Below are 13,028 nucleotides of genomic sequence, written 5' to 3' on the forward strand. Positions count from 1 at the left end.
TACCAAATGTGCGTGGGTGTGGGTATTGAACACATTCCCTTTCCTTATTCTCTAACCTAATAGTGTGGGGAACAAAGCGCTTCCCTGTGCGCAAGTATCAATCCCCCTGCATTACCCTACATATGGAAATAATGGGTAGAAGTGCATATGAAAACATTTTTCTTATCCAATGTAGCAGCAGAATATAATAAGCCCTTCTAATTGTTAACTAGTCCAGTTGAGGACAAATAGCATATGGATGAAAGCAATAAAGTGATATAATATGCCCTTCAGTTCAGAAAAATGCCCTTGAAGATAGTGTTAATATCTAGTATTTGTGGATCAGTACCTAATCTATCTAAGATTGTGATCTATCTAATATCTTAATTAGTACAATAAAATATGTTTTTTTCATATGCCAGTGGTTATAGATTTATAATTCTGAAATCACTTTATATTAGCGAAATCATATATATATATATACAAGCTACACCTTGAAACAGAGTTTAGAAACAGAATACAGCATTGGAGCGTTTTAGCTGGTTAATTTAAACTCAAAGCAATAAAAGATGTTACAGACTGTGTTTTTTTTATCTCGTTAGAAAGTGTCTGTTTTCCAATTATTTTTATCCTTGGCAAATGTATCTGTATGTTTTTCTTATGGACGCGTTCAATTTAGCTAGTCATTTAAAAACAGGAAGGGCTAGTGATAGCAGAATAAATTAATTTCTAGTTTCATAGATTATTTTATTAAGGTCCTTTTAACGAATTTGTATCACATGAATCGGTTCAGTAGAAGGACAAATTCATGGCAAATAATTCTAGATTTTTGCTTTATGGTTCAGGTACAGGCTAATGTTGGTGTAAACCTTATATTTAAATAGATTAAAAAAATAGAGGACATGCATAACAGCCATTCCTAAATGAAGATGACTTTATACGTGTCAATGTTTAATAGATCATATATGTATTCTGTGCTTTCACCATGTCTGGGTGCATTTAGTTTTGTGTCTAAGGTTGCCAAAGCCAAACACTGGGGCACATATGCAGATGCATTCAGTTTGTATTTAATTTAGGTTAAAGGCACTGGTGTGTGTTTGTTAAATCGAATCAATGTCTATTACAAGCTAACCCAGTATGTAGAATGTAATCCTATGTTTACCCTATGTAAACCACTGTGTGTAGGTAAATGACCTTATACATCATTGTACATGGATGCATATATATCAAACACACATGCACATATATCATTACACATTCACACACACTCTTTGTGTTCCCTAGATGGGCTGCTGAACAATGGATCTAGGCTTCCCAGAGCCCATGTGTGAGTTTATATGTGCATGAGTGTGAGTTTATGTGCCTGTACATGTTCCCTGTGTTACACACAATCATGGAAACCCATAAACCTGAGCATTCTTTTAACACATTTAAAGGCAGATGCAGTTTTATGCTTGTTTGTTGGTTTTTTCCCCCATTCACAATAAAACCACCCACGGAATTGTCTATTTTCCCACTGGAAGGAAAAAGTGTAGGAGGAAAATGCACAATTTCTTTCAAAGAGCTTTCCTGAAGAGGCAGAAAGAAGCCATTCCATGAGGCGCCTGGGAGAGGGGGGTTGCAGATTGGAAACACAGGCAAAACCTCAACATGGCGTAAGCAGCCATCAGCCTGAGCTATTACCTACCAGACCTTCATTATCGGCCATCTTATCAATCAATTCACAGGGATCTTGTCAAACTCCCTCAGCTCTGCTACATAATACCCAGTGTCTTTCTCTCTTCTCCCCCTCTGGCTAGTAAAGTTCTCTGTGTTTTCAATAAAAAAAATATATATAAAGCTTCCTATCATATTTACATTTCTGTCCTTCCAGATTTTCATCTCAAAAGACCTTTAACTGTTTATTAAAACCCATGTAAATCCATATGTGAATAAATTACATTGAATCCAAAACGTGGGCATCTGTGTGTGTGTGTGTTCTCTTAAGAGATTCAGATAAATATACAGACTGGTTCATCTTGATATTCTCTCAGATTTTATTGCATCTTTAATGAGAATTATTTTTATTTCAAAAGCACTGCCTGTGCCATTAATTGAAGGCCCAGAGCCTGACCTGAATAGCAAGGGTATATATATATATATATATTGTTTATAAATATGAAGGGTGGGATAAATAAGATGTAAACAGTTCGAAAGTTTTGTTGTTTTTTTTTCCAGGAAAATATAATAAATTAACCGGAGTATATGCAGCAGAATACACACATTAAATGACCTACACGTATAATTATGGATCGGAATGTCCCTGTTCAAGCGTTTTGTTTTTTATTATTTATTTGGCTAGCAATTGAATAGAAGTGCAATAATAATTTAAATGGATTCCCTGTGGGTTAAGAAAAATGTGCGGACAAATTCCCATTTTAGAAGAATTTGTTTCCCATATAAAAAATTGTTGCTATACCCTGTTTGATAAAAGAGTCCAATAAAATACAAAGACAATTGCTCCAAATCGGATTCCTAGGGGCCACAAGGTTATATCTGAAAAAGCCAGTATTTTTTTTTTTTTGCATTGAATAGTACTGGCACACACACACACACACACACAAAAAAAAATCTTGAATATAAAATAAAAGGGGATTACTGGAAAGTAAAATAGAAAGAAGAAGGAGAAAAGAGGGGATTATTTGTCTCCATGGCCATTACAAATGTGTTAATTTGGGGGCTTCCTGAATTCTTCCCTGAGGATTGTGGTGAGCAGATAAGTCTGTGTATGTAGTGTGGGAGTCACAAGGTCCATGGTGGTGACCACTGTTCATGGGTCCGGCTCCACTGTAGTCCATGTTCGATGAGGAATGAGAGAGATGAGACAAACCAAACATGGATGGTCCAGAATTAGTCATGGTCTCCACATAGTTTCCCCCTACATAAACGGGGCTTCCCTGTACATGAGGATTCCCATAAGCTCCGTTGCCTTGTTGGAGAGGATGGGGCTCATATTCTGGGGTGACCGCAGCAGTTCCGCTGTATCTTTTTTGGTGGGGAGGACAGCTGTTGTGGGGGCTTGGGTAGGGTGCAGGCACACCATAGGCGCCAGGGTGGTGTTTGTTGAAAGCAGGGGGAGACTGAGGCTCATAGGGGACACTGTTTACCAAAGAATGCATAGAGTTTAGGTAACCTCCAACAGATGGAGCTGGCACCGGGCTCCTACATGGTGACTGTCCTCCTGAAGAGGTCATCATGGATTTCCCTTTTTGATCCTTTTTGTATTTCATTCGCCTGTTCTGAAACCAGATCTTAATTTGCCTCTCGGTGAGGTTGAGTAGATTGGCCATCTCCACCCTCCTGGGTCTGCACAGGTATCTGTTAAAGTGGAACTCTTTTTCCAGTTCTACCAGCTGAGCGCTTGTGTAAGCAGTGCGGGCCCTTTTGGAAGAGGATTGCCCCGGGGGACTTTTGTCTCCTGCACAGCTCTCACCTGCAGAAACCATACAAAATATTAAAGATCAAAAACCTTTTGAAGTATATAAATCCCTTATTTCTAAGAACCTGGCTTTGGTACAAAAAAAGCATTTACTTGGTTGCCTGGCAAGCATTTTACATTAATGCTCTACTGCAGATGATCTACATAATGACATTGATTATGAATTACTCTTTAACATCGTTGTGTATTCGATCAAATAAATACTGAAACCATTCAAGGGAGGCTCTGATAGTTACATCTGTAATAAAGTATATTTTCCTTTTTGGAACCTAGGCTTCTTGGCACAACTCTATTGTGCCATAAGGAAAACCCCAAATGCCTCATTCTGGATACTGATACCTAATGTAGTTCTAAAATCGGCATCGGGAAATCACCATCAGAAATCGATTTGGCTCCCTGGGGATCTATATAAGTGAAGAATGAGGTCTCCCATGTGTGGTGATTAATATTGCAGCACAGGTCCCACAGACTGCATGGCTCTGCCCTTGATATCCCCCTGGGATAGCTTCCTTGAGTAGATATTCTCTAAAATCATAGTAGTATTTCAGGTACTACTTCTACCCCTGTGGGCCCCCCATATGCTAATATACCAAATACACAAATCTGTCAAAATCAATGGAAAAAAAATCCACACCATAAAAAAAATAGCAGATATGATATATAAAATATTGTTTTGTTCCTTAAAGTTGAATATATACATTTCATAAGCAGGAGTTGTTCAAATTTCCACTTAATAATCAACATGAGTGTACAGCATATAGAGTACAGATATCACATTCATTTTTGGTTGCTAAATATAAGTGGTAAAATTCACCTTTATATAGGGAGACAGGTGACTTAAACTGGGACTAGGTTCAAGTGCAATGCATTTTTTATAAATATCCCTATTAAAGGAAGAATATTGGCACTGATGCTGGTAGCTGCCATATTGATTTACCCTTTGAGGAACTGACAACAATAATTCTGTAGTACCTGTTTATAACCAATAGGAGTGCTGTTGCTACTGCAGGTTATACATAATGCATTAGCTATTGCAAGTTAATTGGTAACCTCCAATACTAGGTATTATTGCAAATATCAAAAAAGGAATGCCACACAAAACTATGACTATGACAGTTGGCTAGATGTGGCCCTATATGATGTAGTTTGTTGTAGAAAGGAACATGTTTACTTAACAAAGTTGTTTCAGGGACAGGCAGGGGGGGATCCAGGATGCACTTTATAACTTGACTGCTGAAATCATGATTAGTATTAGTGTATATGAGGATGAACAAATAATTTATGTGCAGTCTATTACTCCTGTGGGACAAAACTGACAGGCTTTAAGAGGTCATCTGATAAATGTTTATGCTCAGCCTGCCTATGGATTCCATACAATTGTTTGTATGACATCATCGTTTCACTATAATCCTGCTGCTGAAAACATGGTAGTCATATAATGAGCTCACTGCATTAAAAGATGTGTAAAAGCACTGGCCTAGCCAAATGACCAGTAAATCTGAATGGAATGGAACAGCAATTTGCCCATCCTTACTTTCTATTTTCTGAGGGATTCATTGAAGGTATAATCTACATTTAAATAAGGTAGCCTGGTTTTAAGGTTAAATTATTATACAATAACATAAAGCATATGTTTCCATGTATACCACATACTAATAACATGTATAAACAAGAGTTAATTGAGTCACTGGGTCATTTATCAATTTATTGAAACTTCAAGAGTTATTAAAAGTAATGGGGCAAGCACTTGTCTCATAGATATAATAGGGAATCATCTTAATTTAAAATTAACTTGTACTACCAAGAAAAAAAGAGGTGCAAAATAGTTCTGCTCTGGCCTACTGGCCTACTTTCTTCTAAAATGGTATATATATATATATATATATATATATATATATATATATATATATATAGTGTCCGTGCGACTCTCTTCAACAATATATCTTTCTTCTAAAACACATGTAAATAGTGATAGTAATGCTATTGCTGCTATTAGTAATAACAGTAGTATAGCCCTTTTGTGCCTCTCACCAAGGGTTACAGGTATCTAGACTAAAGCATTAGAATTGTTTTAAGAATCAGAAAAAGGAGGGAAGAAAGGGACAGATAAATACTGCTTTCTGTTGCAGTCACTGAAAGCTTTTTCTTCAAAGCCTAATAGAAAGTTCTTAGTATTTTGTTTCATAAAATTGTATTTTGGGGTTTTCATCAACTTTGAATCACACTGCAATGGTTTTCTAACTTCTGCAGTGTCCTTGCAGCTCTTCTCTCTAACAAGTATACAAACATATAAGAACATTACTGTCATTCAATTGTACTGAGAAGAATATCTATAAAAGCAAATACATATTCAATATTCCCATATCAATAATTCATTCTTCTTAAAACTGACCCTAACTGCCCTTCAGGTTTTGCCATATTAACCAATGCTTTGTCCTCACCTGGGGGATAACCCCACAATTTGGGAAGCAGTGCCTTTGCCTTAGGCCCATGTCCTATGGGCGTGTGTGTATAAAGGCCAATAATCATACATAAAGGTTTTTGCTTAACAATTCTTTATATTGCCAAAATAATTCACACATCATGTGAACAATAAGCTCAGGAGCTGAAAGAACCTGGTGATTTGTATAATATTTTACAGTTAGGTTTTTCTATCCTTGTGAGTGGGAATATGTCATATATGATTTTCCAATGTTTAATCATTAAATGATCTTAACTGTCATGTCATCAGTAGAAATGAGGCTTCAGTACATTTCTACACTGATGCACTTCTCTGTTAGCTGAAATGTAATTGCTTCAAATAATTGTATAAAAAATTAATTGTCATTGCCAAACATGGATGATGCCTGACAGTGTGTTGTCTCTATCAGTAGCAGCCCCTTTAATGTGACACATATTCACAGTGCTGCAAATACTGTTATTAGTTGCCTGCAAGGTCCTACTTTAGATCATTCACTCTATTTTACATGTTTTACACTCAATAATAAAGCAATAACATTCACTGTTCTGCCTTTCACAATGACCACAATATAAATTATGTATTTAATTGCATATTACTCAATTTCACAACATGAGGCCCAAGTTAACCTATTTTTAGCTGGAGAGGATTTTATGGCACAACAAAATTATGCAAAAGTGTGTTGCCAAAAGGTATCCAAACTGCTCTTTTCTTTTAATTTCCAATATGAAGGAATCAATACATATTTCACAGGGTCTTCTCTCACTGTTTTGTTATGATATTGTGCTGCTTGTATGATACAAATATAAAAAGATACTTTCTATTTATAAAATAAAGATTGCCTCTGTGTTTAAAATATAAATCACAAAGTATCAGTTCAGGAAACTGCAAGTGTGACCCATGTTGGTTATTAACTTGAACTGACATAAAATCTAACTCATGAGTTGTTCCCCTCTTATGGCAGGCATGTTAAACTGTGTTTAAATCAGTTATACATTATAAATTGACTGCCACTGCTAAGAAAAACAATTTGTAAAGCTCATTCCTTGCTTCACCTAGACAGCTTCCAAAATCATACATACAACAGAAAGACGTGTATCTCTTCTTTGGGGAAAGCTAGACATTGCTGTAGGCCTTAAAGTGAAAGCACTAAGAGCATTCACTTTGTATCAGTTACAGGCAACCTCATTATATTTATAGCAGTACAAATCACAAATCTACTGTGCGGTCTTGTATTAAAATGAGCATTATGAACTTTATAACAGTGGCCTTGGATGGAATGATGCATATCATCAGACGGAGCTTACAAACTTAATAACCATGATCATCATTAAGATAATAATAATGATAATGGGTATTCCTGTTAGTAGTGGGATCAATACATATACATACATTTATATTGCACAGCCCTGAACATAAGTAGCAATGAAACAGTGATACCAAGTTACTGGCTACAGGTGAATTATTTAACATAAGAACTTTGTGCACCCAAGGAGCATAAGACTGCAACATTATGCCTGTCCTTCCCTCTCTCAGCAGGACATGGGTTAAATAAAACCTTCCAGTTAGTAGTTTTAACTCCTTTCAGGCCAAAGCATACAAGCTGCTGCTCCCGTGGCACTCCCTGAATTAACCCCTGCAGCTGACAGTTGCCCGTGCAGGGCAAGAGATTACCTGAACTGGAGCTACCAGCTTTCTGCTTTGTGTTCTGCCGGGACTCTTTCATCCAAGGGAAAATCTGCTTTGACATGGTAGGTGAGTTGATGCCTGTGGCCTTGTTGGAGGAGGCTGTGGCTGCATTGCTGGTGGTTTGTGGTGGGGACACAGAGGGTGGCGGCCCTTGTGGTGTGGGCTGCTGCTCGGGAATGACCGGGGCTTGACTTGATTGACTGCTGATACTTCTCATACAACTTTCATTGATGTCATTGGCCTTGAGATGGGGCACAGCGCTGCCAGGTGACTGCAGGGAGCAGGCAGGTCGATGATATTCACTTTCCAGCAGAGATGAGGAAGGAGGATATTGCTGCTGACTTGCATTATAAGTGAAACCATTTGCTCCTTGGTAGGGATATCCGCCATAGATCGCAGCGCTGTCGTAGTAGGTCGCTTTTTGCATTTCGTTGTTTCCCAATATTTATTTCACAAACTGACAGGGTCTTGACACCCGTAAAGAATAACATTGGCACCCCTCTGTCACGTGGCGTTCCTCCTCCAATGGCCTCCCTGGTCCGACCTGCGGTGGATGAGAAGCACAGTACAGTGAAGAAATAGGACAAATCCATCTTACTTACAATGGCTAAGTGACATGAAAGCCAGTAAGGAAAAAGTCTTCAGCAATATTGAGGGCTGTGTATTAAGATGATACTAACCTCCGGCTAATTCACATTTGCCCAGAAATTGGAGTTAAACACATTCTGGATAAGTGCAGCAGACCTTCCCCCTCTCTCTCTCTCTCTAACACACTCACACCCACCCACACACACACCTATATCACCTTGTAGGTTAGAAGTTATAATGCAATTAGTGGTCACATATCCAGAATAGCAAATAAAACAATCAGTAAATAAATCCATTCACTTTGTGTTTCTGTAGATAGGCACAAAGATTGGGGGTTGGATCGTATATAAATATATATACAGAGAGAGAGATAGAGAGAAAGAGAGTGACCAGGGTCAGGTGAAAATACTATGCCCACGCTTATTTTACAATTGCTATAGCACACACTATGTACACGTATACACGCATGTGTGTTTGTGTGTGCAGAGCTTGTGTACTGAAAATATACGTAAGAACTAACACGGGCCATGTGATACATTGAAACTGAAATGTAAACACTACTAAATGATCAAATTATCAACATTCGATAATGTGGTTGTTAAAATGATAACCTTTACTTCGACTTCTCTTTGTAGATGCCTGGCAAGGCCAAAGCAGCCTAAGTGGGTAAACACTGGGTGTACACACTCACAGCTTCCCCTGCTCATTTTTGTACCTTTGTCATCTACAGAGAATACTTATATTTAATTTAATATAACAGCTGGGGTGTTTCCTTCTTAGCTTTCATAAATGTGCATAGAATATCACAACAGTTTGTGTAAGCTAGTAAAGATATGGTTCAGCCAACAACATGTTGTCACTTAATATAACGCTTACGCATTTAGAAGCAATTTCTACCACGTTATATTCGCCTTTTGGAGCAGCAGCCGTTTGCGCATCCTATTGCGTATCGCGGTGTGCCATGCTTCTGGCGCGCAAACGGTTAACTTTGCGCACACAATTCTACCTGTTAAAACATGATGGATCTGAAATAACACCAGGAACCAGAAAACCCGCGTTCATCTCCATGACCACGGCATGAACTTTCTGTGCAGTCCCAACGATAATAGGTTCTGTCTCTGCAACTGCTCTGTCGTTTGATGTATGGGGGTCATTTGGCTAGCGAGAGAGTAGATGATGGAAACACAAACCATAAAATACTCCTAGGATCCTGTCTATCTTTTGTTAAATCTTAATGTTTACCTATCTCCGAATAACTCTTCAGACTTTAGGCGCGGCACAAAAGAAAAGAATTTAACAAGCTCCTAAAGCAAATAGCCAGATTATATAGGAATTAAAAAAAAGCTACATTTCTGGGCGATTTCTATTAACACACTGTTGTAAAGTTATATAAATCCTAGAATTGTCCACGCCTTTGCTGGTGAAAAATATTCGCCTAAATGTAAGTATATTTTGAAATATCCTATCGGAAATACACGCATATCCGGCAGGGCTGAAGCAAAAAAATACATTGTAGTGATTCCTTTTTTTTCATTATATGTTTGCTGGACAGAGGCACTAAACCGGTTGGATGTGTCTCAACTCAATACCCATGTTTATGCTGCTCCCAGCAGGCCCAATGAGAGTCCGGGAGATTTCTATAAAATTGCAGTGTGATGAAATATGAAATATTTAATTTGAATTGCAACGTGTTTCTGTAAATATAGTTGCTGAATTTGGATACATAAAATATGATCATAGAATACATTTTGTATAAAAGTAATAAACAAAGAAATCACTTGACAAAACATCTTAACCTCTAGATATAACACAAAAGTATTCAAATACAACACCAAGACTCGCTCTAACTAAATAGCAAGTGATCAGTAATAAATCTATTATTGGTGATGAATGCTATTGTTAGCCTGTACCCGGTGTTAATCTCCTGGACATCTAAGGATATAAATCTTTCAAATCACAATAAAAGCAGCAATTTTTAAAAAAAAAAAACAAAAAAAACTGGATCTCTTTATAACATCCAAAAGTGCTCCAAAACATTTTAAATGTTGAATTATAAATATAATCTTAATATATGTGCAGCATACAGCCACTTCTGGGCTTGCAAATCCGGAATAGTACACATAGGAAACCTATTAATTCGTTTCTGCTAGCAAGAGACGTGATTGGGGGGTAACAAATAAGATAAATATGCAATTCCTGACGATATATTGGTAGATGTAGATAGAGGCTGGAGAGGAGAAAACAGTCAGAATTAGCAAACTATCCGTATCAGTCACTTCTTGAAAGGAAGCTTGAGCTTGTGAACTCTGCTTGAACCGAGATTTAAGACTATGGCCATAAATCATTGGGACATAAACTCCACCATTGAGAAGTGATAGAAGATTTCTGGCCTGCTTACCTTAGTTTCTGACGACTGACGCGGAACACAACACACTACACCCCAGTTGGGCTCCAGAACCAACAAATCTGGGTTGCTCTCCAACTAATTCCTGGGCACGGTGCTATGGCTAAAGCAGCACTTCTACTGCGCTATCACCTCCAAGCACCAGGCACAACACGACCCCAGGATGGGAGCAGTTCTCAGGAAATCTGAAGAAGAAATGTCTGCCAAACCATGGACAACCCCTAAGGTTACATATGGGCGACCCCGGTCACACAGATAAGAGCTATCAACTCACAGGGCTTTCCAAGTGTAGTCCAACACACAACATGGGTATGTTTCTTACAAATATTGCCTGCTGAATGATTCTATTTTCCTAGTAGCATATCCATCTAGGAACAGGGGAGTGTGGGGGGAGAAAGAGAGAGAGAGGAAAAAGGGAGAAAGAAATATAAAGTCTAGGGATATGGGGTAGACATGGAAAGAAAAATAAAATAACATGAAAAAATTGTGGGAGGAGGATGTAGGATCCTGTGAAAGTAGGCGTCACGAGCATTCAGGAAAATTATGCTAATGAAGGCAGCCTGTGAGTAAAGGTCTGTTTTAAATCTGCTTTACGAGCTTGCATGCAGCTCTCCCCTCCATTTTTGCATTGTACCGACTATGATTCGTTGTGTGAGAGTATACATGTGCTTATACACCCTACAGATAGTTAAATCAGTTGGAACTATACACTGAATTATTCATGCTTTGCTATCTGACCTGAATTACAAAATTACAGAGCTACAGCCACCACCGGCCATCTATATTGTGGGGTCGGTTACACAGATTCAAAGTAAAAAAGAGCATTGTTTTTATTCTACCCAATAGACATCTCTTTTGGGGGTCGGGGGGCTCTGACATGAATTCATTCTAAGGAATTACAGGAAATGCGTTTTTATAAAAAAAAAGTTAGTTTCGATGTAGATTAACAATTATGATGATCTATTATTAAAATTTAAATACACGCCTGAATAAACTAAATTATATAATCGGTTTCCATGAGTGTTGCAAGGTGTACGGGATTTGAAAGTAATGTAATGTTTGAATGAAACATTACAGACACATTTTATCTATCTATTATCTCATGTATATATGTATATTTATTTTATATATATAATCTATAGAAGCACATTGAATACTTAATCAGTGTAGTGACCATAAACAGATATTTTGGTTAGAATCAGGCCAGGTGGCCTCTTATGCATACCAATGGGCTTTGTCATTTATGGCTAGGAAAGATTTATAGCCCTATGTACAAATGCTGTAAACGTTGCATTTAAACAGGACACACTTGCTACTTACTGCTTATTGCCAAGGCACCACTTGAAAGGGCCATGGAGGCAGCGTAGGAGGAAAAAAGCGATAGAAAAATCCACCCGTATGCATTTTCATTTATCCCAGTGCTCAGGGTTCCATTAGGGGGAAAAAGGCTCAATTTGGTCAATCATTTACCAAACAACATGTTAAATTGCTGATCAGCGCTTCTTTTATTCCAGTAGCAGGGATATACCAGGGGCAGACCAAGCCTGAACTGGAAACACCAGACCAGCCATTCTCTAATCTAAATGAACTGCCCTTGGTTTCACTTGGAAAACTGGAAATTGCGGAGCTGCTATGTGATAGAAATTATCATACGGAATCGATGCACTTTTACTTGGATTCACCGCATTTTTACCAATACTAGAGGTAGCTGTCACAATTTAAATGCATTTTCTAGATTGTTTCTTTATTAATGCGCTCTATAAGGCATCCTGCCTCTGCTTCATATCTGTATGAGATTAAATGACCTAAATATGTTACTGTTGAATATATATATAGATATGTATTAGATAAATATTCTTTCATTTCAGTACTTAGTATACATAGATCGCACAGGGCCCCTGCGCTTCTTGACTGATCCCTTTAGGGTTAATAATAGCTTTGGTGGGCAGATGGTTGAAAAATATTGTACCCTTAATAAGGGTCTCTATTGTGGGATTCGTATGGCCCTACTTTTACAGAATAAACCTGCAGAATACATAAAATAACTGTGTAAGCATATAATGCCTGCACACTTGACCCAGTCCCATCTTTAAAACATCTCCAATATTAATAATTCATGGATAATGGATATTTGTTTAAATGTTTATTCATTTATATATGGCAAGGAGAAGATTACCGGCGTTGACATAGCAGCGTTGCGCAAATACACACCTCAAGCAGTCTTTTGGCTACAGATACAGATTCAATGCTAAGGTTAGCTCTCCACAAGGTTCAGCTTTTTTTTTTTCTTTAGGGAAAAAAAAGTTTTCTCTATATTATTGTTATTGTTTTTGTCCTGTGTTTAATGTTTGGAATCCTTGTAATAATACTTCAAGTGTTGGTGATTTTTAAAATAAACTGCGTTAACAGACTACTTGCGCTCTTTCTGTCTA

The 13,028-nt window shown here is 37.7% G+C and overlaps 1 protein-coding gene and 1 long non-coding RNA gene across 7 annotated transcripts in view; one reads left to right on the forward strand and one right to left on the reverse strand.

The window, feature by feature from the left end:
- Positions 1–1,868: 1,868 nt before the first annotated feature.
- hoxa3.L (homeobox A3 L homeolog) overlaps positions 1,869–13,028 on the reverse strand; it is a 42,003-nt gene continuing 30,843 nt past the window's right edge. For 4 of the 6 annotated variants that reach the window (XM_018267405.2, XM_041565984.1, XM_041565985.1 and 1 more), the window contains 2 exons: positions 7,590–8,148; positions 1,869–3,451 (listed from right to left, as the gene is read on the reverse strand). In XM_018267405.2, coding sequence (XP_018122894.1) covers positions 2,676–3,451; positions 7,590–8,031 — 1,218 coding nt within the window. In that variant the 5' untranslated portion in view covers positions 8,032–8,148 and the 3' untranslated portion in view covers positions 1,869–2,675. Of the gene's footprint in view, positions 3,452–7,589; positions 8,149–9,198; positions 10,390–10,590; positions 10,728–13,028 lie in introns of those variants that run through there. The other 2 variants (XM_018267404.2, XM_041565986.1) reach the window with 2 other exon arrangements.
- LOC108718899 lies at positions 10,774–13,006 on the forward strand. Its single transcript, XR_001936102.2, has 2 exons — positions 10,774–10,905; positions 12,111–13,006. It is a non-coding gene; the product is annotated as an uncharacterized LOC108718899 (long non-coding RNA).

Source organism: Xenopus laevis, chromosome 6L, assembly GCF_017654675.1.
Source record: "Xenopus laevis strain J_2021 chromosome 6L, Xenopus_laevis_v10.1, whole genome shotgun sequence".
NCBI lineage: Eukaryota > Metazoa > Chordata > Amphibia > Anura > Pipidae > Xenopus > Xenopus laevis.